The sequence below is a fragment of the Rousettus aegyptiacus genome, unplaced genomic scaffold (assembly GCF_014176215.1).
Source record: "Rousettus aegyptiacus isolate mRouAeg1 unplaced genomic scaffold, mRouAeg1.p scaffold_m13_p_6, whole genome shotgun sequence".
NCBI classification, from domain to species: Eukaryota; Metazoa; Chordata; class Mammalia; order Chiroptera; family Pteropodidae; genus Rousettus; species Rousettus aegyptiacus.
In genome coordinates this window covers 86,827,417-86,853,099 of record NW_023416309.1, presented here as the reverse complement: position 1 = coordinate 86,853,099, position 25,683 = coordinate 86,827,417, and the positions used below count along the sequence as shown (strand labels likewise).

At 33.2% G+C, this 25,683-nt stretch overlaps 1 protein-coding gene across 10 annotated transcripts in view; it reads right to left on the bottom strand.

Annotated features, from left to right (window-relative positions):
- The window catches only part of BCAS3 (BCAS3 microtubule associated cell migration factor), a 508,191-nt gene that overhangs the window by 426,112 nt on the left and 56,396 nt on the right, over window positions 1-25,683 (bottom strand). For all 10 annotated transcript variants that reach the window (XM_016143369.2, XM_036222219.1, XM_016143368.2 and 7 more), the window contains exon 7: window positions 5,900-5,972. In XM_016143369.2, coding sequence (XP_015998855.1) covers window positions 5,900-5,972 — 73 coding nt within the window. The remainder of the gene's footprint in view (window positions 1-5,899; window positions 5,973-25,683) is intronic.

Below are 25,683 nucleotides of genomic sequence, written 5' to 3'. Positions count from 1 at the left end.
TGTGGTGACAGTTTCATAAGTATATAAATATGCCAAATATAAAGTTGTACACTTTAAGTATATATAGTTTATTGTATGTCAATGATATCTCAATAAAGGTGTTAAGCGTGTGCTCATGTGCACATACATACACACACGGTCTTTTCTGCTAAAATTTATGATTCTGAATAGGAAGTGATGTCAGTATATCAAGGAAGTTGTATAAATGAAATTAACAGCATTTTAATCTTTTGTGCTACAATATAAGAGCATCTGAAATGAAGTACACTAGTTCAATAGAATGCAGATCATGTACTCAGACTACAAAGTACTTATAGCTTGTTTCTACCTGGTCTTTGTCCATTTGTTCTTTTCCCCCTAACAAGTCCAAACTCTTCCATCCAACTCCTCCATTCCACCAAGGCACCTTCATCTTTTGAGGGTAAAATTCTATACTTCCTAGTAATATTTTATTAGTATGAACATTTCTTTCTAAATGTTCTAATTATTAATCAGGATTATTGCTCTGATTAAAATGTTGCATAAATTTCCTCCACCTGTGTTTTCACACTCTCAGTTTTAGTGTGAAATTTTGCAAAATACAAGTGTACTGCCCCTCCAAATACACTCCAAATTCTCTGCCCCCCTCTCCTTGCCTTGGGAGACAGACCTATATAAATCGGGTTGCATCAGTGGGCTCCCTAGACCTTCATAGCCCAGCCTTTGGTTTCTGCCTGGGTTCACCCCAAAGGAGCCATCTGGGGAAATGAGAGTAAGGTTGGAATGCCCCTGGTTGCTCCCACTATCCGAATTTTGCAAAAAGACTGAATCCCTCTACCCAAGGTCATAGTTCCTTTCAGGTAACCCTCTTGATATGGCTCTCTTTGCAGGTTCTGCTAATGGCTCTCTCCTTTTGCTTAGACATGGTGAAGGATCTCAGCTCCCACATATTTCCCTTTATTTTAATTCTCTTCAAATTACCCCATTTGAGTATGTCATCTATTTCCAGCCAGAACCCTAACAGCACAGGTTTGCATGAATACATACATGATATAACAGCAAGCAAGGTAGTTCTTTAAAAATATTGAACCAACATTCCTTAGGTTTTGCTCCCCAACATATAACTATTTTGGTAGGCCACTTGATATTTGTACCTATTTCAGGATCTCAAGGAAATATACGATATCTATAAATGTGATCTTACAACACACCACTAAGTGGTGTCAATAGTTCAGACATTACATGTTTAAATAAATACATAAGTTAAAATTTTACATGATATGTGTGTCAGTTTACAGATTTGTCCAGCATGTTTTTTAACTGCATAGGTATAAGTCGAGTGTATAATATCCTGGCTCTCTACCTCACCCCTACAGGAAAACTGAAAATTTGCTTTAAGTAAGTGAACTTGGTAAATGTCCCATAATTAACATTCATACTAGTGACTGTTGTTTATTAAAGGCAGTGTTAACATTTCAAGATGTATAAAGTACATCCCTGAGCCACATGAGAAAAAGTAGTTAAGAAGTAATAATAAAGCCATCTTATTTCCTTAAGAGTTCATTACATCCATAAGCAGATAAACAGGGCATGCTCTAGCATTCTCTGAGGTGTCTGGTGGTTCTAAGATGATACTAAAGTCAAAAGGCCTGTGAATCATCCACAATATTAGATACCCTAGTATACTGATCCACCTCATTAAAAACCTCTATGTAAATGCAGCAGCTCTCAGCATAAATGCTATAACAAAGATGTAAAAGCCCATTCTTTGAAAGCAGTAAAGAGAGTCACAGAGGGCAAGAAGAACTGCAGAACACACAGGAGTGAAAAATACCAGCAAAATAGGCTAGTGAAAGACTTGGTGCTTGACGGAAGGCCAAGGAATTGCAGAAAAAAAAAGCCCATGTACTAGAGCATCAAAGACGGGAAGAATGGCACACGTATCTTTTTTGTGTTTGCATAAGTTATACCAGCCCGAACTGTGACTCCATCAGACCTCAAAAACACAACAGGATGAAAACTGGTCAAAACTGAAAAATACTTAGTATCATATGTAAGGACTCCTTGGCATTCAATGACAAAAAGAAACATCCCATGCCTATTATCCCAAACAATCTCCCTTCTGGTTCTATTTAATATAACCTGTATTTACTTTAGATGCAAGTTGAAATAAAGTCTCTTCAGTAACACTTGAGGACTGCGAAACTGTGATTAACCTCCATCTAAATAAATAACTACTGCTTTAGGGCAGTGGCTACCAAACTCCAGACCCGTGGAATTCTCCTGGGCTAAAGATGACTTTTTTTGGTACTTCGTAACAAAATTGAAAAATATTAATGCTGTAAACTAACTATATTATATTTAATAAGCAGTCCTTAATTTCGAAATTAAGTCTTTACTCCTCTATTTGGCTATTAAAATTATTTTGCTTTCTCAAGATAAATTTAGAATAATAACAGTCATTTTATGTCTTTTGTTGCTGAATTTGTAATTTTTCTGATTATTAAAATCTGGTCTTGGAAATACAGCCACAGTGTGTGTATTTAATAAGATATAAGAGACTCCTAACCAATTGAAATAAAGAAATTTTCTAGTTCATAACATTTTCCCACCACTAAAGGGATATATAATGGGAATCTCTGGACAAGACTTCCTTTATCTGTATCACATGGCAGTTAAGTTACATGATCTTCAAGGTTCTTTCTACTTCCAACAGTCTATAATTCTATGTAAACATCACATCTCCAATCTACTTATTGTGTATAACATGATGATAGGGTATTAGATTAAACATTCTCAAGATCTGTAGTCAGCTGTTGAATAATATTATTCTTTTGCAATTATTCATAATACCCAACAAGATCCTAACCATAAACAGCTACATTCCTGGAACTGTTTAGTATACAATATACAATAAACTTTAGTTTCCTAAGAGAGTGCATATCCCTTAGTATACTGTCCATACTTCCCCTTCCTCCCTCAAGTTATTACACAAGGCACTGACTTAATCCCTGGATCAGTAGCACAATAAACATTATCTCCCTCCAAGACCTTAAATGGCTTATCTGGAATGATTATGGAATAGTCTCTCTCTCTTTCCCTCTCTCTCTCACAAACTCAAAAGAATGAAAGAAAACATTACCAGAATATCAAAATCAGTGGTATTTTAATGACTGTCATGAATGTGATAAGAGCCAGTATCTAAAATTGTGGGCTAAGGCGTAATGTGTTTATATTTAAAGGATAAAATATGAGGAAAAACTGGGATTGTTTCCACAACAATTCCCTCTTCTTTGAAAAGGCAGTATAAACTTATAAAAATGAAAAAGTTATACATTGAAGAAATGTTATTGACTTTTCCCAAAAATAATTTAATAAGCAATATTAATTGTGAATATAAGAATATAAACAATAGTGCTCAATTAAACATTTGCAAAGCAAATGGATGGCAAAAGACATGCCTTGTACCTCTCTAAAGGGAGAAGGAGGTCCTAAAATTTTGTGCTCCATTAGCTTTGAAGAAGATGTCAACAGCCCAGTTCAGTACATATGGTTCCTCAGATTAAGAGATTTTTCTCAAGACTGGCAAATGAAGTAAAAGGCTGGGTCCACAACTAACTGTGATTGAACTTCAGTTTCCTCACGTATAAAATGAGGATAATACAATTTCCTTCACAGGCTTGTTGTAAGATTAAATGATGTTACATAACAGAAAATATTTAACCAATCTGGTACATAGCAGACATTGAACATTTTGCCTTTCAGTCCCTGATGTTATATTACTATAGTCAACAAGCACACGCCTCATTAAAAAATTCAGGTTATATCTTTTTTTTTAATCCCAAGATTTAGGAAACAGATTCTAAAAGAATTCACCTATAACTAGATTTCTGTTATTATATTCAACTTTGGAGTTACTAAAAAGTGTCTAGTGTATTCAACCTTCCCATCTGCTAACATACTGCAAACACTTACAAAAACATGTAAAATATATACATACAAAACTGCTTGTTCAGAATAGAGAGAAAATTCTATTCACCAACAACTGTAATGTGACACTTGTAAGAAACAGAACACTATCCTATATGAAAATGTCCTTCTTGAGAATGTAAACATTCTAACAAAGATGCTACATAATCAGTTGGGTACTGATACAGTCTCTTGCATTAGAAAAAAAAAAAAGTATAAAACATGAGAGAAAAAGGAAAGCATAAAGGGAATGGAGAGCTTACATACCGTAACGACAGGATACCTTATCCTAAAACTTATACTGTATGAAATGGCTGAAGAACTAAATTCAGAAGTTTCTTTGCACTTATTTATCAATAATCATTATTAAAACAACCCGGCAAGTGATACAGACATACATGTAGTAGTCTCTTGCCAGAATTATTCCCCTACGATGACATAAATTAAAGGAGGAAAAAAGGGGAAGAAGAAAACAAATACTTAATATAGATTTTTTTCAAATAGGGAATTTTAATCAGGTCTATATTCATTGCCCCTGTGGAGGGAATTTTATGTGTCAACTTGGCTAGGCCACAATAACCAGATTTGGACAAATATTATTCTGGATGTTTCTGTGAAGGTATTTTTTAGATAAGATTAACATTTAAAACTAGAGTAAAGCAGATTACATCCCATAATGTGAGTGGGACTCATCCAATCAGCTGAAAGCTTCGATAGAAAAAGAAAGAAAAATAAAAAGACCTTCTTGAAAGGGGAGGGAATTCTATCCCCAGACTGGAATTGCAACTCTTTCCCAGTCTCCAGATTTTGGGTTTGCCAGTCTTCACAATTATGTGAGTTAATTTCTTAAAATATCTCTCTCACTTTCACTCTCTCTACAAACACACATGCGTGCGTACACACACACACACACACACACACACACACACACACCCATCCTACTCATTCTATTTCTTTGGAGAACCCTGACTAATAGAATCCACACACCATAAAATTCATCCCTCAGTAAATGATCTCCCAACTATATATAATTACCTCCCCCCTCCCAAAGATTCCCACTCATATTAATCAAAGTTTACCAGTTTCTCAAACATAAACCCTTCTCAGATTGTTGTAAGCCCTTGCTTGAGTTCCAGAGAACTGAAATGGTTGTTTTTGCCTGTTTTGCAGATGACCTTAGTTCTAAGTCACAAACCTTCCATCATCCTTAAGTGTATTTATACCAGTTTCTGTTCTGCTATAGCTTTATAACCTACTTTGGAAGTCCTTACTCTTCTCCACGTACTGCGAAACTCCCATTCCTTTAGGTCCAGCATATCCTGCACCTTCCTCATGAGGCCTTCTCTCCTTAATCCATGAGCAAAGATCTCTACCTTCTCTGAATTCCTGTTACACATCATTATCTCATAATTATTTTCTGTATACTACACTTTTTTTCTCCCCAGCTACTTCCTTAAATCTTTGGGACAAGGAATTGGGTTTTCATGCTTTTGTATCCTTATCCATACCTGGCATAGTGCTGACTACATAGTAAATTTTTACCTACTTCAACCCCAGATTTTACACTTGTAACACATGTAGTAAAACCATTTCCCTAGAAAGCCACAACCAAGATTCCAAGATCTAATCATGTTATACTATTAACATATTCGTCCCTTCTCTACTACACCCAAGATCTAAAGGGCATGCTTATGAGCTAAAAGCACGTGTCAGTGGCTACTAGTTAGTTGCCAAGCCTAATATCCATTTAGATCATCTTCCTTACTAACAAAACCATAACAATTTCCAAGCTTTCCTTACAGGTAGGTGAGTTCAAGTTGAAGAGATGCACTAACTGAAAAGACGGTAGCCATTTAAAGCTCATTAAGAAAAGAGGTCATCAAAGTTTCCCCTCTGCAATAACAATATACATTTTTAATAGTGGTATAAAAATTTTTTTAAATTTCCTTACCCAGATGATCCAGTGCTCTTACAAACCCCAAGCAGGGGTCTTTTTTCAGCAAAGTTGTCACACTTCTGAGCACCTAATAAGGAACATAAAATAAAATATAAAATAAAACTTTTAAACCAGCACTTAATATATCTTTTTTTTTTAATTTGCATCAGCTTCAATCTTATACACATTTCCATAAGATCAAAAAACCACCCCAAACTACACCAGCTACTTATCTGGGACTAGTATAATCTTGATGTCAAAACTAAATAAAAGTAGATCAGGACAGGAAAATTACAAATTATTTAGGTTATTCTCAAATGACATAAATGTAAATATTTTTTAAATATTAGTAAAATGAATAGTAATGTATTAGAAAAAAAATCTTATAACCAAGTTAGATTTCCCCAACAATAATGATTTTATATTACAAAACCTAGCAATATAATTAATCATATTAACATTTCAGCAGATACAGAAAAAACATTCAATTAAATTACATACTTAGTTATAAGAACAAAAAAATAAAACAATAAAAATGAGTTTTCTCATCACGGTAGTGATTATCTCCAAAAGACCCACAAAAAGTATCATTGGTAATGCTTCAAAGCATTATCATTAAAGTCAGTAATAATTAATAGTTACAAAACAGTCACAGGGATGTAGGGTACAGCATAGGGAATATAGACAGTATTATTGAAATGGCTATGTGTAGTGCCAGATGAGTGCTAGAGTAATGGAAGAGGGGAAATCACTTCATACAGTATGTAAATGTCTAACCATTGTACTGTATACCTGAAACTAATATAATAAAAAAAACTTTTTTCTAAGGAAAACAAAAAAAGTAGTCACTCCACAATGTAACTGTTCCCATTCAACCCTATACTGGAAGTCCTAGTCAAGATAATAATAATAAATTATATTCAGCACTATTACTAGATATGAAACCAATATAATAGCAGCAACAAGCAGAAAAATAAAGTCAGGAAATGCAAACGGCTCTGAACCACTAAAAAGGATGCTCAATCTCACATGAGAGAAATACCACTTAAAACCATATTGAAAAACTATATTGAAACCTGCTAATATAGAAATGATAATGGTACCATGGTTATATTTTTCACATCCTTTATCCTTTAGAAATAAATAATAAATTAACCAATAAACTAGTATGATATCTGGGATGTGGTTCAAAATATTCTGGAGGGGGGAAATAGATCCTAATGAAACAAGACTAGCTATAAAATGATGAGTGATGGGTTCTTAGAGATCATTACACTATTTTCAATATTTTAGAATAAGTTAGAAATTTTCCACTTAAAATGTTTTACCTATATTGACATATATTGACTTTTATCTAAAAGTTTCTCAAAAATTCCAAAACTTTTGTAAAATTCTCTGGCCATATCATTCAAAATTATATTAGATTCATAATTTTTACATTATTTACATTATACCCTTTAATAGAGAAATATCACTAAGATTTCATCCTACATATACATACACTCAGCCATGAAGAAAATAACTTGTTTACATAATTAATTTTAGCATTGTATATAACAGCAAAAGAATAATAAAATCCAAGTATGTAGTATAGTATTTCCTACAGCTATAAAAGAATGAAGACATGCTCTATGAACACATGGAGTGAGACCCAAATGATGAAATGGGAAAAAAAGTTATACAATAAGAAAAATACAGAATAATATCCCATCTTTGTATAACAAGGAGACTTATTTTCATATACACATACTCACATAATGTAAGGACACATAAAAAATTTTGACTAATTGTGGGAGGAAGAATGGAAAATAGGGAACAAAAATGGGAAGAAAGTTGTTGTATAAATGTTTTATACTTTTTAGTTTTCAAAACATATGAACACCTTAATCCCCCCTAAAATTTTAATTGCTCTGTTTTTAAATAAGGAGGCAAATGTCAGAAGAGACAAGTGGTTATTTCAATTTTTGAATTAAGCTGGTAGACCAAAAACGTGCACTTCATTTTATCCTTTCTGAAAATTCCATTAAGAATATACTAAATCAAATAGGGTTTAAAAACATGTAATAAAGCCAATAAGTTTTGGAATTAATTAGTGATGACTAACTTAGCAGCCCCTAATAAAAGTCCAAGCCAGTCCTGGAGAAAAATGAAACCTGAGACTCAAACTGCTTGATGCCTGATAATACCAGGTACACCTGAGATTTATCCTTGTAAAGTTAGGAGCTTATAAAGGAGCTCGTAAGTCTTCTCTGGAATATTTAACAAGTCAATCCATAAAGAAAGACTAAAAGACACTGTCAATCATAAGGCTGCAAAAAAAAGCACAACCAAAACACCAAATAATAAAGTAAAAAGTTGACAAACATACACAGAACGTTCAATCAGCCATTTAGTCTGCTACCTACAAATAAATATATGCAGACAACCAAGGATTAACAATTATCTGCAAAAACGGCTAACTCTATACAGAAAGAAAAACCTCAAAAAAATTTTTTAAACTATCATTTGTAATTTCCAAGATATAAGAGAAAATATTTCAGGAATGGAACAACATAAGAATGCAATAAAAAAGGGACCCTTAGAGAATAAAAGAGAGCTCTTAAAAATTAAAAAAACTGCATTATATTTAATAAGGTAGATTATATTAAATAAACAACTGAAAGTAAAATTGAGAAAACTTCCCAGTGGAGCAAAAGTCCAAAAAGAGGAAAACAACACAAACACACACACACACACACATACACATTAGAGGAACCTTCTTGAAGGTCCAATATATATATAGATCAAAGGTCCAATAGATAGATATGAGTTCCAAAACGAGACAACAGAGAAAAAAGATAGGAGAAATCATTCATGAAATATTTTGAAAAATTCTCCCAGAACAAAGGAATATGAGTTTATAAGCCCCTTGAGAGTCTAGCACAATGGATTCAATAGACCACCCCAATGTATATCATTTCAGGACAGTGGGAATAAGAAGCTTCTACAAGCCTCCACAGAGAAAAAAAATAGGTTGTTTATAGGACCAGGAATTCATAACTTGCTCTAGGTATTACATAACTTGCACAAAAATTTACAGCTAGCATTATACAAACTGTTCTTAAGATCAGGAACCAGGCAAGAATGTCTATTCTCACCACTGCCATTTAACAGAGGACTAAAAGTTCTAAGCAATAAGGCAAGGGGAAAAAAGCATACAAATAATAAAGGAAGAAACAAAACTTCCTATTTGTAGATACCATGACTGATACTTAGAAAATCCCAAGGAATCAACAACCACCAAAAAAAAAAAAAAAAAAAAAAAAGCCACCTAAAGCAAATAAGAGAGTTAGTTTAGCAAGGTCAAAGGAGACAAGATCAACGTATAAAAATAAATTATATTTCTATAAACTAGCAATAAACATATGGAAACCAAAATTAAAATACAGTACTATTATAATTGCTCAAAAGAAAATTAAATACACTGGTATAAATCTAACAAAATATGTACAGGGCTTATCTATTGAAAACTGCAAAATGTTGATCAAAGAAATGACAGACAATCTAAATAAACGTAGATATATAATTGATATAAGACATATAGATCAAGGAAATAGAAAAGAACCCACTAATAGACCCACACAAACATGGCCAACTAGTTTCTGATAGAGGTGTAAAAGCGATTCAATGGAGGAAGAGAAGGTCTTTTTAACGAGTGATCCTGGAGCAACTGAATATCCACAGGAAGAAAAAGTAAATCTGGGCCTAAACTTTACATTTTATCCAAAATCAATTCAAAACGGATCATAGATTTAAATGTACAAACTACATAACTTTTAGAAGAAAATCTGCAGGTCCTAAGGTTTGAAGAAGCCTCAGACATCACACCAAAAAGCATGGTTGATAAGACCAAAAAAAAAAAATTAACAAATGAGGTTTAATTAAAATTAAAACAAGCTACGCATTGGGAAAAAACACTTGCAAAACACGTACCTGCAAAGGGCTCATATCTATAATATCTAAAGTAAACTGAAAACTTAACACTAAAAAAATACCTAACCAATAAGAAGTTGGGGAAAAACAAGAGAAATTTCACTGAAAATAAGATTTGGATGGCAAATAAACAAATGAAAAGATTTTAAACATTACTAGCCATAAAGAAAATGTAAATTAATACCACAGTACGATGTCATTACACACATATTAGAATAGCTGAGACATCATACACACGTATTAGAATAGCTGAAACAAAAAACCATAACAATAGCAAATGCTGGCAAATTTGCAGGGAAACATTCCTAGAAATGTAAAATAGTACAGCCCCTCTAGAAGAGTTTGTCAATTTCTTTAATAATAATAATAATAATAATAATAATAATAATAAAAAGTACACTTACCATACATCCCAGCAATCACACTACTGGGTATATATCCCAGAGAAAGTAAAATTTATGTCCACACAAAGTTGTACACAAATAATTACAGCCGGTTTATTTGTAACAGCCAAAAAGTGAAATCATCCCAGATGTCTTTCAACAGATGAATGACAGATATCCCTATATCAATATTTAAAAGAAACTAATTGTTAATACACTGAACAACTAAAAAACATTTTCTATGTGAAAAAGCCAATCTCCAACTTCACATACTATGTAATTCCAGTTAACAATCTTGAAATGACAAAATTATTATAGAAATGGAGAACAGACAGACAGTTCCCAAATATAGGGATGGAAGAAGAGACAGCATGAAGAAGATCATTGTAGTGATGGAATAGATCCACATCATGACTGAGGTGGTGGTTATACCAACCCACACGTGATAAAATGGCATGGAACAATGTGCACACATTCCACCACTGTTGCTTTCCTGGGTCTTAGATTGTACTACATTTATATAAGATATAATCATTGGGGGAAAAAAAAAGTTGGGTGAAGGGTATACAGGACCTCTCTGTAGTATTTTTGCAACTTCCTATTAAAATGTAATATTTCAGAAACAAGATTTTTAGAAAAGAAGATATAATAAAGAGGGAACTTCTTGCTGGGGCTGCTTTATTAAGGTTTTTCTATAATAAGTAATTTGGGTTTTGCTCTTTAAAAAGATACATATGTCAAAAGAATGAGAAGACAAGCCACAGACTGGGAGAATTATTTGCAAAAGACAAATTCAATAAAGGACTGTTATTATCCAAATGACACACACGCACACACAAAAAAAAACTCTTAAAACTGAACAATAAGAAAATGAACAGCCTGATTTTAAAAATGGGAAAAAGATCTGAACAGAAATCTAACCAAAGATGATATACAGATGGCAAATAAGCATATGAAATGATGTTCCACATCAAATGTCATCAAGGAAATTCAAATTGAAACAACAATAAGATACCACTACACACCTATAAGAATGGCCAAAATCCAAAACAATGACAAAAACAAATGCTGACAAGAATTTGGAGCACCGGGAACTCTCATTCATTACTAGTAAGAATGCAAAATGGTACAGCATATTGGAAGAGTTTGTCAGTTTCTTATAAAACTAAACACTCTTACCATATGATCCACAAACACGCCTTTTGTCATTTACTCAAAGGAGTTGAAAACCTCTGTCCACACCAAAACCTGCACACAGATGTTTACAGCAGCCTTGTTCACAGTTGCCAAACCTTGGAAGCAATCGAACTGTCACTGGGTAAGTGAATGAATACACCGTGGTACATCTAGATAATGGAATATTATTCAGGTCTAAGACTGGACACACAATGCAATATACATATGATGTATTATTGATTTGTACATTTGAAACCTATATAATTTTATTAACAAATGTCACCTCAATAAATTTAATAAAAAATAAAATAAAACAAATAAATTGAGCTATCAAGCCATGATATAACATGGGGAGACCTAAATTCATTGCTTAGTGAAAGAACCCAATATGAAAAATCTACCTACCATATGACTTCAATTATATGATATTCTGGAAAACACAAAACTGTGGAAAAAGTAAAAAGACCAGTGGTTGTCAGGGGCCTGGTAGGGAGGAGGGATTGATAGGTAGAACACAGATGATGTTTCAGGCAGTGAAACTACTTTGTATGATACTACATTGGTGGGTATATGCATCGTTCACTTATCAAAACCCATAGAATGCACAACACCAATAGGAAACTGCAATATAAAATATGGACTTTGGGTGATAATGATGTGTAAGTATTGGAACCAATGTGGAGGGATGTGAATAGTGGGAGATGTTGTGCATATGTAGGAACAGTGGGATATATGGAAACCCTCTGTACAGTTCACTTAATTTTCCTGTATAACTAAAACTGCTCTTAAAATATTACCTTTAAAAAGATGTACCAAGCTCTTTAAACACTCATGTTTACTTCAGCATTATTCACAATAGTCAAAAAGTAACCTAAAGGTCCATTGTTGGATAAAGAGAAAATGAAAATATGGTATATATATGTAATGGAATATTATCCAGCCTTAAAAAAGAAGAAAATCCTGTCATATGGATGAATCTTAAGGACATTATGCTAAGTGAAATAAGAGAGTAACAAAAAAGACAAATAGTCCATTATTCCACTTGGTTGAGACATCTAAAGTAGTCAAACAGAGTAAAATGGAATCAGGAGGTGGGGATGAAAGGAGGAATGGAGAGCTGTTGTTCAGTGAGTACAGAGTTTCAGTTTTTTTAAGCTGAAAAAGTTCTAGAGATCTGTGAATGTACTTAACACTACTGAACTGTACACTTAAAATTTTGTAAAGATGTAAAGATAGTAAAATTTATGTTACGTGATTTTCACTACAATTAAAAATTTTAGAAAAGGTAGAAATAAGTTGTGTGTGTGTTCAGGTACATACATACATAGATATTTATGTACGCTAAGCACTAAATGCATGAACACATAAAAATAAACACCAATTTCAAGATATAATTCCTAGGGGTTTAGGATGAAGATAATATTTAGGCTAGGTAGCCAGGGGACTATAGCACTCTTTTAACAATGCTTAATTTCTTCACTAGATAGTAAAAAGCAACTGCAATGTTAATAATCTGTTTAATGGATTCCTCCAAAAATAATGATTTAATACACAGAAGACAAGTTAATAGTTACACATTTAGACTGTGGCAGGACATAAGATTTTTAAATTGTGAATATCATAATTATACAAAGTAAGTTGAGTTGTACAATCCTTTGACAGACTATATTATCAACACCAGAATACACTGAAGATCAAAACAAAAAACATAATTAATGTTAATGAATAACATTCTTTACAAAAATTTAAAGTTCTTAGGAGCTATATAACAATCAGTGATTACATCTTTACAAATCATTAATTTACTATGGATTGTGTGCTGTTACACCTGCTAAACAAATAAATCAGATTTCACAATTAACAATATGACTTAAACGGAGCACAAGTTAAAAATTAACTGATCCAAAGCTCACAATATTTATGTTCTAAATTAATTATAACTAAACTTCATCTATACAAGCCTAATTCTTCACTCCTACCTATTTCACCTTCACCTTTAACAATAACTATTTCCTCCTGCTTCTTGGTGTCTGCAAGGTCTTTACGGCTTGTACCTGTATTAAACATACAAATTTGATATTCTGATGAATGAAACATCATGGCCTTAAAATGCAAATAATGCTGGCAAGAATGGTTTGATTGTTTAGCGTTTCTCAAACTTAAAGAACTCCATTGGTTTCAACTGACATAATGGATTATACATTAGTACGACCGATTTTGCTCCACAGAAGTTCAGCCACTTGACACTAATAAAGATAAGGGTAATGGGGGTCAAATATATGGTGACAAAAGGAGATTTGACTTTGGGTGGTGAACACACAATGCAATATACAGATGATGTATTACTGAATTGTACACTTGAAACCTATATAATTTTATTAACCAATGCCACCTCAATAAATTTAATGAAAGGAAGGAAGGGAGGGAAGGAGAGAGGGAGGGAGAAAGAAAGAAAGATGGATGTATATTCTTAATGTTGTTCAGAGAAGGAAACCAAGCAAAAAATTTAAACTAAAATGAAGCCCTAACTTGAGAACAACCTAACTTCTGACGCACCTACTACTCCAGACACATTAGTAAAATCATGCAAGTAGAAAGAACCAGTCTACAATAAGCAAATAATAACAAAACCTCCAAATTTATTTGAGGCATGTTCTTCAGTAAAAAAAGAAAGAAAAAAAACCTAACTCTCCTTTAAATAATTTCATTGTGGATGGTTTGAATAAATACAATTTTTTAAGGTTAGCATAAAAATTCTACAATCTCATGAACACTGTAGCTATTAACCTGATTTTTCATGCAGTATAAATAGTAGCATGTACTCTCCACAATGCCTAATGGAGTCAGCACCCTCCCATAATGTAATCCTCCAAATTGTAGAGGATTAACTTTTTATATATAAAATTGTGTTTATTTGCATGTACAATGGAGAGAATGACGTTACACACACCTGTTCTACAGCATTTAACAGAATGCAGCATGATGATTGAAATGAAAAGCGGCTAGCCAAATCCATCAAATATAAAAACTATTGCAATCCTGTTGCAAAGTCCTTTTGTTAAACTCCTTTTATTCTAAATCCTTTTAATTCTGTCCTATAACACTAAAACATTTATAAAAAGCTTAAAATCCTAATAAATCGCACAATTAAAGTAATGAAAATGGGCTTGTCGACCAAGTCACAACTCCTCTCCCCCTCAACAAAATTCAAGACAGTTTACATGTCAGAAAATGTTAAATAATATGCCCCACCATACATACCATAGTAAACTCATTTAAACCAAAGAGTTTAAGCTCATAAATCAGCCTTAAAGATTTCAAGATATCAAATAGAAACCACTTCTCTGAAGATCCAAAAGCAGATCCAGATGCAAATAAAATCCAATCAATATTGAAATATTCCAACTCTACTCTTTTGATGTTGAGGATGATGTCTTAAACATAAATATTTCACGCAAAAGTATGCTAATAGTAATGAATTTTAACTGAGACAGTCTTTTGCAGAAAGATTCTATCGAACAACTTAATGCATTTTATCAGGCCATTTCCAAGTATTGTATTCCATTTTTTATTTTACTGAAATAACTTTCTTTTAGAAAATATTAAATTAACTTTGTCTATGTTCAATTTTCCTTACAGATTCTCTTAAGGTAAGCATCAAGTTATAGTCATACATTGCATATTTAAATTTTAGCTGGAAAATTTATTCTATTATCAATTTATAGTCAAGAAATTTTATTGTGTGTAATGTTAGATTCTGTTGGGATTATTTCTTACTAAATATTTCTCTTTTCTTACAAAATTGTCTATTTTGTGTTATAAAATAATCTCCATTAAGAACTAGATAATCTTCATATAAGTTTCATGCGTAAACAGAGAAATATGTGAGGAATTGTTTAAGACAGAGAAGACAGAGATGAAGTAGAAAATGAGATAAGGAGAAAAATAGATACACAGGCTTCAGGAACCATTAACCAACCACAGGAAAGAGAAACAGGACAGAAATCTATTGCCTTGAACAGTTTTATCTAAATACGATCACCAAAGATATCTTTGCCATTTGCCTCAAATATCCAAAAGATGTGTATATATTTTAACCTCCAAAGTGACTTCGAATAGTTTAAAATATTGAAGACAACATTCTTTCATTAATGCTAGTTTTATTATCTTCCTCCATAAGTTAAAATATTCAGTATGTGAAGTATTCCTTAACATTTAGTAGCATCACACTATTTCACTTTGATGATCAGTGCCATTTCACAGATTAGACTCATCAGACTTTAAAGAGCACAAAATTACAAACCATCCATTTGACAGAGAAGGCTAAATAACTTGGCCAGGTTGCTGTGATACTAAATGCCACATGTGAGCCTGAAAGACAGCCCAGAATTCTTCCCTCTGTTACTTGTGCTCACTGAAAAAATGTACCATTAGAAAATTATGATAAACTTCTCCACTTAAAAATTAAATGAAATTTATAAAGGCTAATGTATTTAATCACTTAGTGCTTTAATTCTCTCATTTGTAAAGTAAGGATAAGTACCAATACTTCACATAGGATTGTTGTGAGGATTAAAAAAGATAATAAATGCAATGGACTAAGCAAGGTGCTGCAACGTGCAAGAACTCAATAAACTTTATGCAGTTATTAGTATTGCTCACAACTCTAGTATGGTGAATCCATTCATCACTTCTCTGGTTAAAAAAAAAAAATACTGTTCACATCCTTGACTCTTCTTTTGCTCTTTCTACCATGATGCCAGTATCTCTTTGACCTAACTCTCTCTACCTTGCTCACTTATACTGGAATATGCCAAACAAACTCCTGCCTGAGGAATGCTGCATTTTCTGTTTTCTGCTTGGAAATACCCAGTTACGCTCTACTTATCTACATAGTTCACTTGTATATTTTTTTTTTTAGGTCATGCTAAAATATTTCCCAATCAGAAAGTTCATCCTCTATCAAGTTCTAGCTCTTTTCCCTGATTTATTTTTCTTCAAAGCACTTAACAGAGCCTCATATTATACATATTCTATTGATTTCTCTGCCTCAGTACATTCAAATGGTGACTCAAATTCCAGGACATAATTATATGAAAATGTTCACAATAGTTTTGTTCATAATATCTCAAAACCATATTCAATTCAAATTCCTTCAAAAGAAAAATAATTTACTATAGTCAAAAAATGGAATATTATTCAATATTAGAAAAGAAAGATAAACTGAAATACACATCATCAACAAAAAAAAGTATATGGTGACAGAAGGAAATTTAACTTTGGGTGGTGAAAACACAATGCAGTATACATATGGCATATTATATTGGTATATTGAAACCAATATAATTTAACAAATGTCACCTCAATAAATTTAATTTAAAAAATAAATAAAGTGAAGAAATCAGAAAAGTAGGTGCCTCTGGAGGAGATAAAGCTGACTGGGAAAGGACAAGTGAGAATTTTCTGGGGTGATGAAAATGACCTCTATCTTTAGAGAAGTATGGTTACAAGAGTGTGTGCATTTATAAAAACTCAAACTGTAACATGTAAATCTCTGCATTTCTCTACTATAAATTACACCTGCATTAAAAATTTGAAGCAGGTAAGATATTTAGTGGCAAAAGGAAGAAACTGTATGCATGGCACTGACAGTTGATTAGAGTGTTAAGGCTAAAGATGGGCTTTTTTTTTTTTTATCTAAAATGTGACCAAAATAGTAATAATTAGTCTAAGAAAAGTTTATTATCTTTCTCTTTGTACCTTTCTGGGGGGTTGATGTTTTTCAAAATAATAAGTTGAAATACATATATGCATTAGAATAAAAATAATCTGCTAAATTCAAAACGTTAATTAGTTAAACTTTAGAAGTGACTGCCAATACTACAACACAAAGGCTTAACAAGTTTTACTTTGACTTTTTTAGAGAAAGTTTGCCTGAATAACACAATAATCTCAGAATTAGCACCAGGGATAACTGACTTCTCTTTCATTTTAATGGCTGAATTGCAAACCTATACACAACCATGCACAATCCCCTACCAAAGTCAAGAAGTGTTTGCAATTATTCACAAGTCTTGCCCATGACTATATTGAAATTCTTACATATTTACAGTCATCTCACAGGTGTATTTTATATTTCACATCTCAAATAAAACAAACGTATATAGTTAAATACAGTATTTTTTCAGATATTTGTCTTACAAAATGGGATCACTGTATACACGTTATTCTGCATTGCATTGTTCTCACTCAGTGCATCATGTACACCCCTCTAGGTCAACAAATATACATCTAGTGTCTTTTTAATAGCTTCATAATATTTCATGCTGTGCCTATAACCAAATTTATTTGAATATTCCTACTGATGTGCATCCAGACTCTCTGCTATAAACATTCCTCTAAATATATTCTTATAGACTGAAGCTTTTGTTCCTATGAAGCAGACTTTTGAACAAGAAACTAAGTCAGAGGACATGTGTGGGATTGCTAGATATATTTAATTTAATAAATATTGTTCGCTCAGTCACTCTCAAAATAAGCTTTTAAAATTGGCATTCCTCCCAAAATTTTATAGGAATGTACTCCCACGAACACTATTATCCCACGAACACTATTCATTTAAAAAAAAAAAATTGGTAATTTTATTTGTGGACACTCACTTCCACTACATTCCTAGATTGTAAATGTTACAGTCTTTTAAATAGGATCTTCGATGAACGAATATTTGAATTTGGCCTTACTACATACATTGATTACATTATACCATATAGAATTCTGATTCTATTCCAGATATTTACATACTTTCCTGACATCAATTCTACAAGGGAGTAATGCTTTCTATTATACTCCATTTCTATGTTCATGTAGCTGCATTTCATCTACCCTCTCTGTATTTGAGCAAATTTTACTTGGCCCAATTCTCATCATAACAATACAGCTGTCTGTAAATAAATCTAGAGAAGTCAAATAATATAAAATAAGAAGCATTAATTGACATTTATAGAGTCCTTCATCTCCAAACAGCTACTTATACATTCGTCTCTAGTGCGTATGGAACATTCTCAAGGATTGACCACATACTGGGACACAGAGACAGCCTCAACAAATATAAGAGGGTTGAAATCTTACCAATCATATTCTCTGATTATAATGCTTTGAAGCTAGAGATCAACTGTAAAAAGAAAACAGGAAGAACCACAAATACACGGAGATCAAACAACATGCCACTGAAGAATAACTGGGTCAGAAAAACTAAGAAGAGATCAAGAGATATATAGAAACAAATGATAATGATAGTACAACATATCAAAACATTTGGGACAGGACAAAAGCGGTAATAAGAGGAAAGTTCATCTCACAACAAGCCTATCTCCAAAAACAAGAACATGCCCAAATAAACAACCTAACGCTACATCTTAAAAACTAGAAAAAGAACACATGAAGCCTAAAGTTAGCAGAAGGAAAGAAATCACCAAACTTAGGGCAGAATTAAATAAAATTGAAAACAAAACAAAACAAAACAAATAGAAAAAATAAATGCAACAAAGAGCTATTTCTGTAAGAAGGTTAATAAAATTGACAAACCCTGGCTAGATGCACTAAAGAAAAAAGAGAAAGGACACAAATAAACAAAATCAGGGATGAAAGAGAAATTACAACAGACACCACAGAAATACAAAGGATCATAGATGAATACTATGAAAAAGTATATAACACCAAATTTAATAACTTAGAAGAAATGGACAAGTACTTAGAAAGATTCAGCCTTCCTAGACTGAATCAAGAACTGGAAAATCTAAATAGACTAATCAGCAGTATGGAAATTGAAACAATCATCAAAAACCTACCAAAAAGTAAAAGTCCAGGACCAGATGGCTTCGCCAATGAATTCTACCAAATATTCAAATAAGATTTAATACTTATTCTCTCAAACTCTTCCAAAAAATCAGAGGAGACAATACTTCCGAACTCATTTTATGAGGCCAATATTTCCTTGATAACAAAACCTGGTAAAGATAACACACACAAAAAGGAAACTACAGACCAATATCTCTCATAAATACAGATGCAAAAATCCTAAATAAGATACTAGCAAACCAAATACAGCAACATATTAAAAAGATTATACACCGCGATCAAGTGGGCTTCATCATAGAGGCACAGAGATGGTTCAACATACGCAAATCGCTTAATGTGCTACACCACATAAATAAATAAAAAACATACGATCACATCAACAGATGCAGTAAAAGCCTTCGACACGATATAGCATCCATGTATAATCAAACACTTAAACTGGGGGGGAGTAGTGGGGCTCCATAGCGTAGAGGTTAGCACATCTGCTGTACATGCAGAAGGTCCTGGGTTTGCACCTCAGGTGGAGCCATGGATCATGCCCCAGGTGTGCCAGGCCCTGTGTGCGCCGGGCCCCCCGAGTGCACTGAGGGTGCCAGGCCCCAGGTACGTGCCGCCAGCGCGTGAGAGGAGACAGCCCACCTTGAGAGATTCATTTCTTAAGGGGAGATGGCAACATCCTTAGGTCAGTGGAGGAAAGAGGGGGCGGGGGGGAATTAAAGAGGAAGAAAAATAAAACACTTAAACTGTGACTATTTACAGATGACATGATTCTCTATGTAAAAAAACCTAAAGACTCCATAAGAACACTACTAGAAACAACAAGCAAATACAGTAAATTTTCTGGATGCAAAATCGATGTTCAAAAATCCATACATTCCTATACTCTAATAATGAAGTGTTAGAAAAAGAAGTGGAAAAAAATAATTCCTTTTGCAACTGCAGCAAAAAGAATACAATACCTAGCGATAAATCTAATGAAACATGTGAAGGACCTATATAAGGAAAACTATAAGACACTATTAAAAGAAATCAAAGAAGGTACAATAAAATGGAAAGATATTCCATGTTCTTGGATTCGAAGAATCAAAATAGTTAAAAGGACCTTATTACCTAAAGCATTATACAGATTTAATGCAACCTCCATCAAAATCTCATCAGCATTTTTTTAAAGAGAACAAAAAAATCAGATTTGTATGGCAGCACAAAAGACCCTGAATCACCAAAGCCATCCTGAGAAAAAAGAACGAGGCTGGAGGCACCACTCTGCCCGACTTCAAATTATACTACAAAGTGACAATAATCAAAACAGCATGGTAATGACAGAAAAAGAGACACACAGACCAGTGGAACAGAATCAAGACTCAAGAAATAAGCCCATATTTATATGGGCAAATAATTTTTGACAAAAAAAGCCAAAAGCATACAGTGCAGAAAGGAAAGCCTCTTCAATAAATGGTGCTGGACAAACTGGAAGGCTCCCTGCAAAAGAATGAAACTAGACTGTTGTCTATCACCACACACCAAAATTAACTCAAAACGGATTAAGAACCTAAATATAAGACCTAAAACAATAAAATAGATAGAAGAAAACATAGGAACTAAACTCAAGGACCTTGAACTTAAAGAGGATTTTATGAATTTGACCTCAAAGACAAAGGAAGGAAAAGCTAAAATAAATGAATGGGACTACATCAAACTAAAAGTTTCTGCTCAGTAAAAGAAATCGTCAACAAGGTAAAGAGACAACCATCCGAATGGGAAAATATATTGGCAAGCAACACCTCCAATAAGGGCCTAATACCTAAAATTACAAAGAACTCATACGACTCGATAACAAAAAAACAAATGATCCAATCAAAAAAAATAGGCAAAGGATGAAACAGACGCTTCTCCCAAGAAGACATACAAATGGCCAACAAACATATGAAAAGATGCTCGACATTGCTAGTTATTAGGGAAATGCAAACCAAAACCACAATGAGAAACCATCTTACACTTGTTAGAACAGCTATAATTAACAGGACAAGTAATAACAAATGTCGGAAAGGATGCAGAGAAAAAGAAACCTTCATACACTGCTGATAGGACTGCAAATTGGTATGGCCACTATGGAAAACAGTATGAGGTTCCTCAAAAAACTAAGAATTACTCTACCATATGATTCAGCAATCCCTCTACTGGGTATTTACCCCCAAAGACTTGAAAACTCATATCTGAAAAGATATTTTATTTGCACACAGATCTTCATAGCAGCATTATTCATGGTGGCCAGGACATGGAAGCAATCAAAGTGTCCTACGATAGATGACTGGCTAAAGAAGCTGTGGGACATATATACAATGTAATATTACCCAGTCATAAGAAGAGTTGAAATACTGAGATTCGAGACAACATGGATGGACCTCAAGATGATTATGCTAAGAGAAATAATCCAAAAAGAAAAAGTTGAAAGCCACATGATATCCCTTATATGTGGGATGTAAACCTAAAAGCAACAAATGAACAGGACAAACAAACAGAGTCTCATGGACTTAGACAATGGACTAGTGGTTACCAGAGGGTAGGGGGGAGAATGGAAAGGGAGTGAGATAAAAGGGGTCAAATATGTGGTGACTTTAAAGAACTAAAAATAAAATGATAAAAACATAAATAAAATGCAATAAAATAAGAAGCATTAAAAGCAGAATTAGTCTCAAACTATACATGTGCCAACATCTCACAATTTACATTAATATGGAAAATTTAAACATATAAGGAAAAGGAAGTACATTTAGTTTAGAACAAATATGCCCAGGTAAAGAGGAAGTTCATGATGAGAAATCTGTTATCTGGCTATTATGAGAATAAAAGCAGCAAAATTTTATTACCTAAAGAAGCAAAGTTGTATTACCATACATCTTAAGATGCTTAGGAATTATCAATATTTATGTACACAAATATGTAAATACATATGCATGCACTTAAGGCCTCAATAATTAAGAGCATAACATATTAAGCATTAATTTAGAAAGTCTGAAGATCATCTAACATGTTTTTCTAATCACAAAATTTGATTTAAATATAAGTAATACAATAAATAGAGCGTGGGATTTGAAGTGAGACACATATGGACTTCAAACTTTTTCTGCAACTATTCGGTTTATAACCTTAATTCTGACCATCAGTTGCCACATCTGTAAACTAGAGATTCTACCTAACTTACACATAGCAAGTGATTAATCAATGGTAACTAGTATAATAAACTAAAATAAAATGAAGGAATTCCAGGGGAGAAATGATGTTAAAAAGTAGATGAAATAACACAAATCTTTAACCATAAACTAAACATAGCAGGCTATTATTAATTAACATTTATGAGCCTCATACAGTGTTACAAGCTATTTGAAAAGACACAACAGATAAACAAAAATAGCATTAAAGTCATCCTTCCTCAGTAGGAATTTCTGGACTACTCAGAAAAATAGTACACATGAAATAAAAAGAAAAGAAAATGATAAGCATTAGGGTTCACTTTTGAAGCACCCAAAAAGCTCATATAGATCATCTTTGCTTGGTCAGAAAGGTTTCATGGAGAACGTCACTTTGGAATTAGAGGTTCATGAAGAAGAAAAATTAAAACTTGGAGACAAAAAAATGCAAATGAACTAATACAAGATTGAAGTCCAGACAAAGTAGGTCTGGTCTAACTGGATAAGGGCTTATTCAATTGACTAACAGAAAATAAAGTTTATAAGGTAGGACTGGATCAAATTTTGATCCTAAATTGAGTCAGTTTGGGATTAAAGGTGATAGATAACGAGGCCTTATCAAGAGAATCACACCGTCCTTGCATGATTTAGAAAATCTAAGTGGTAGAATAATGTGGTTAGAACCAAGGTAGCATTAAGACAATTAAAAACACTAAGAGTGTGTCAACCAAATGTGTACTGCAAAAAATTATATTTAGAAAAAAATTATATTTAGATGTGCATTCAATATATTCCTAGAAAAAAACTTCTTTGAACACAAGGAAATTTTACAATAAATATGTGTTAACATGTACAAACCCCACAGTTTATCTGCCCATACAATCATATGTGACTTACAGCATATACCAAACACACATGCATAAAACACTCAATTCTAGCCAAAAGAATGCTACTGTCTAGTCAAATGCTAGGGTTGGACTTTCTCCATAAGTAATTATATCCTCTTGCAAAAAGATGTACAACCTCTTATGCCACCCAGAGATCATACAGTAAACTTTAGGGATTTGTCCAGTTCCTTTAAAGATTTACAGACTGCAGGAAAATAAATCTTGCTGAATAATACAACGTTCTTTCTACTAAGCAAACACCAATTTCCCATAACAATATATGAGAAACAAGAACTAAAACACAGAATACCAACGTTAACACTGTGTAGATGGATCTCTATTACTTTGTGGCAAAATAGTCCTGAAAAATAACCCTATCATTGCTAAATAAAATAAATTAATTGGACTTCATTTATTTAAATTGATAAAATATAAGCCAGATAAAAATGTGTGTATTTGCAAATCATACATCCAACAAAGGACTTTAATCCAGAATATGTAAAGAACTCTCCAAATTTAACAGTAATTGGCAAAAGAACTGAATAGACATATCACCAAAGAAAACAGAGGATCTTCAAATAAGCAGATGAAAGATGTTCAACATCATTACATATTAGGAATTGTGAAAGTAGAGGCACTACAGAAAACCACGAGATGAAAATCTAATCTTCAAAAACTGAAAGGTATTAACTAAGAAAGACTGCAACACGGAGAAAGAAAAAGAACATTCCAAAAGAGGTTGAGGATATTGGGGATCTTGCAGACGACAGACAGTGAATTCCAGAGGGCCCAGTCCAAAGGTTTCAGGAGCTGGGTGAATAGTGGAGGAAGGAGGGAAATTAACAGAGATACTTGAAGTTCGACAAGAGACTGCTATATGAAGAGCGTAAGGATGAGAGATGACCTTTGGGCTTTTTATGGTGATTGAGGCAAACAAGGATAGAGAACATAGGAACATAGTCCCAAGGACTGAAGATAGTGATGACAACACTTTGAGTGCAGTGTGAAGGGAAAAATGACACCATGATGGGGGAAAACATCAAGAATTTTGGAGCCACTTCTTTCCTCCTGCCAGTGATGAAGTGGAAGCCATGGGGCTCCCTCTCGCACCTGCTCATTTTAGCCACTTTATCAGTGAAAATTTCCAAAACAAAATTATATTTTATATCATTTGTCCTCATGATAGTTCTGTGAGGTAGGGAGAAGATTATTGTTTACATTTGAAAAACTATAAAACCATGGTATAATGTTAGATGATTCACTTCAGATCATACTACAGCGGCCCTTTCAATAATATAAAGAAAAATACCAGGAGCGGAAGTTAGCTCTATATATACGATCATTGTTCTGGTTACCGAAATACACACCCACACACACACACACACACACACTTCAAAAATGCATAAATTATTTAACACTGATTTAATATTTGATAATTAAATAATAAAACATGAACAAATTAAGTATTACATCTTTATATATTTTTAAAAACCTCTGGAGACAAAATATGTACGGAAACATCATTCCCTTTTAGTTCTTCACTATAAGCTTCTACGTCTTATTTCTGATTTCCATTGCTGACCCAGTGAAAACTGCCATATTCAGTTTCTCCTGCATCTTTCTCCTCTTCACACAGGGCGTTGAGTACAAGAATTAGACGATTTAAAAGTCTTGGTATATTTCTCTGGTACAGTGAATGCTAGGACCTCTTCTTTATACTTTAATAACATAATAAACACCTATAAACCCATCACCCCAGATGAAAAGTAAAACATTACCAGTAATTTCTACTTACTTACATAGACTCATACATCCTAAACCCTGTCATCAGCCCACTACCAGGTGAAACTACTCTTCTAAATTCTGTCTCACTCTTTTGCAGGCACATGTACACAGTATTTTTATTTTTCACATTTTAAAATTAAGAGTTTTGATTAGTTCATGTGTCTCGTTGCTGCAATTAACTATAAAGCTATATAAATTCACTTGGCCTCAAATCAGATTCTATATTCCACAAGTGAAAATGGAAATTCCAAATATTACCAAAGTAAACCCATATATACATAAAAACTGCAAGACAAGAGTAACAGCAACAAGTAGGAAAAATTTCAGTGAAACTCGGTTAAAAAGTTGGTGCCAAGAAGGTACTTCATTAACAATTGAGATCCAATCCTCTTGTTTTTGAGACTGAAAGACAGGCAAAGAAAAAAAAAAGATGCCATTCTCTGAAAGGCAAGAATCACAGTAGTCCCTTGATGATAGTAAGAGGGCAGAGAAAGTTTAAGCGTCCTTTACCTATTCGTGAGATCAAAGGAAATAAAGGAATCCCTTGGTGT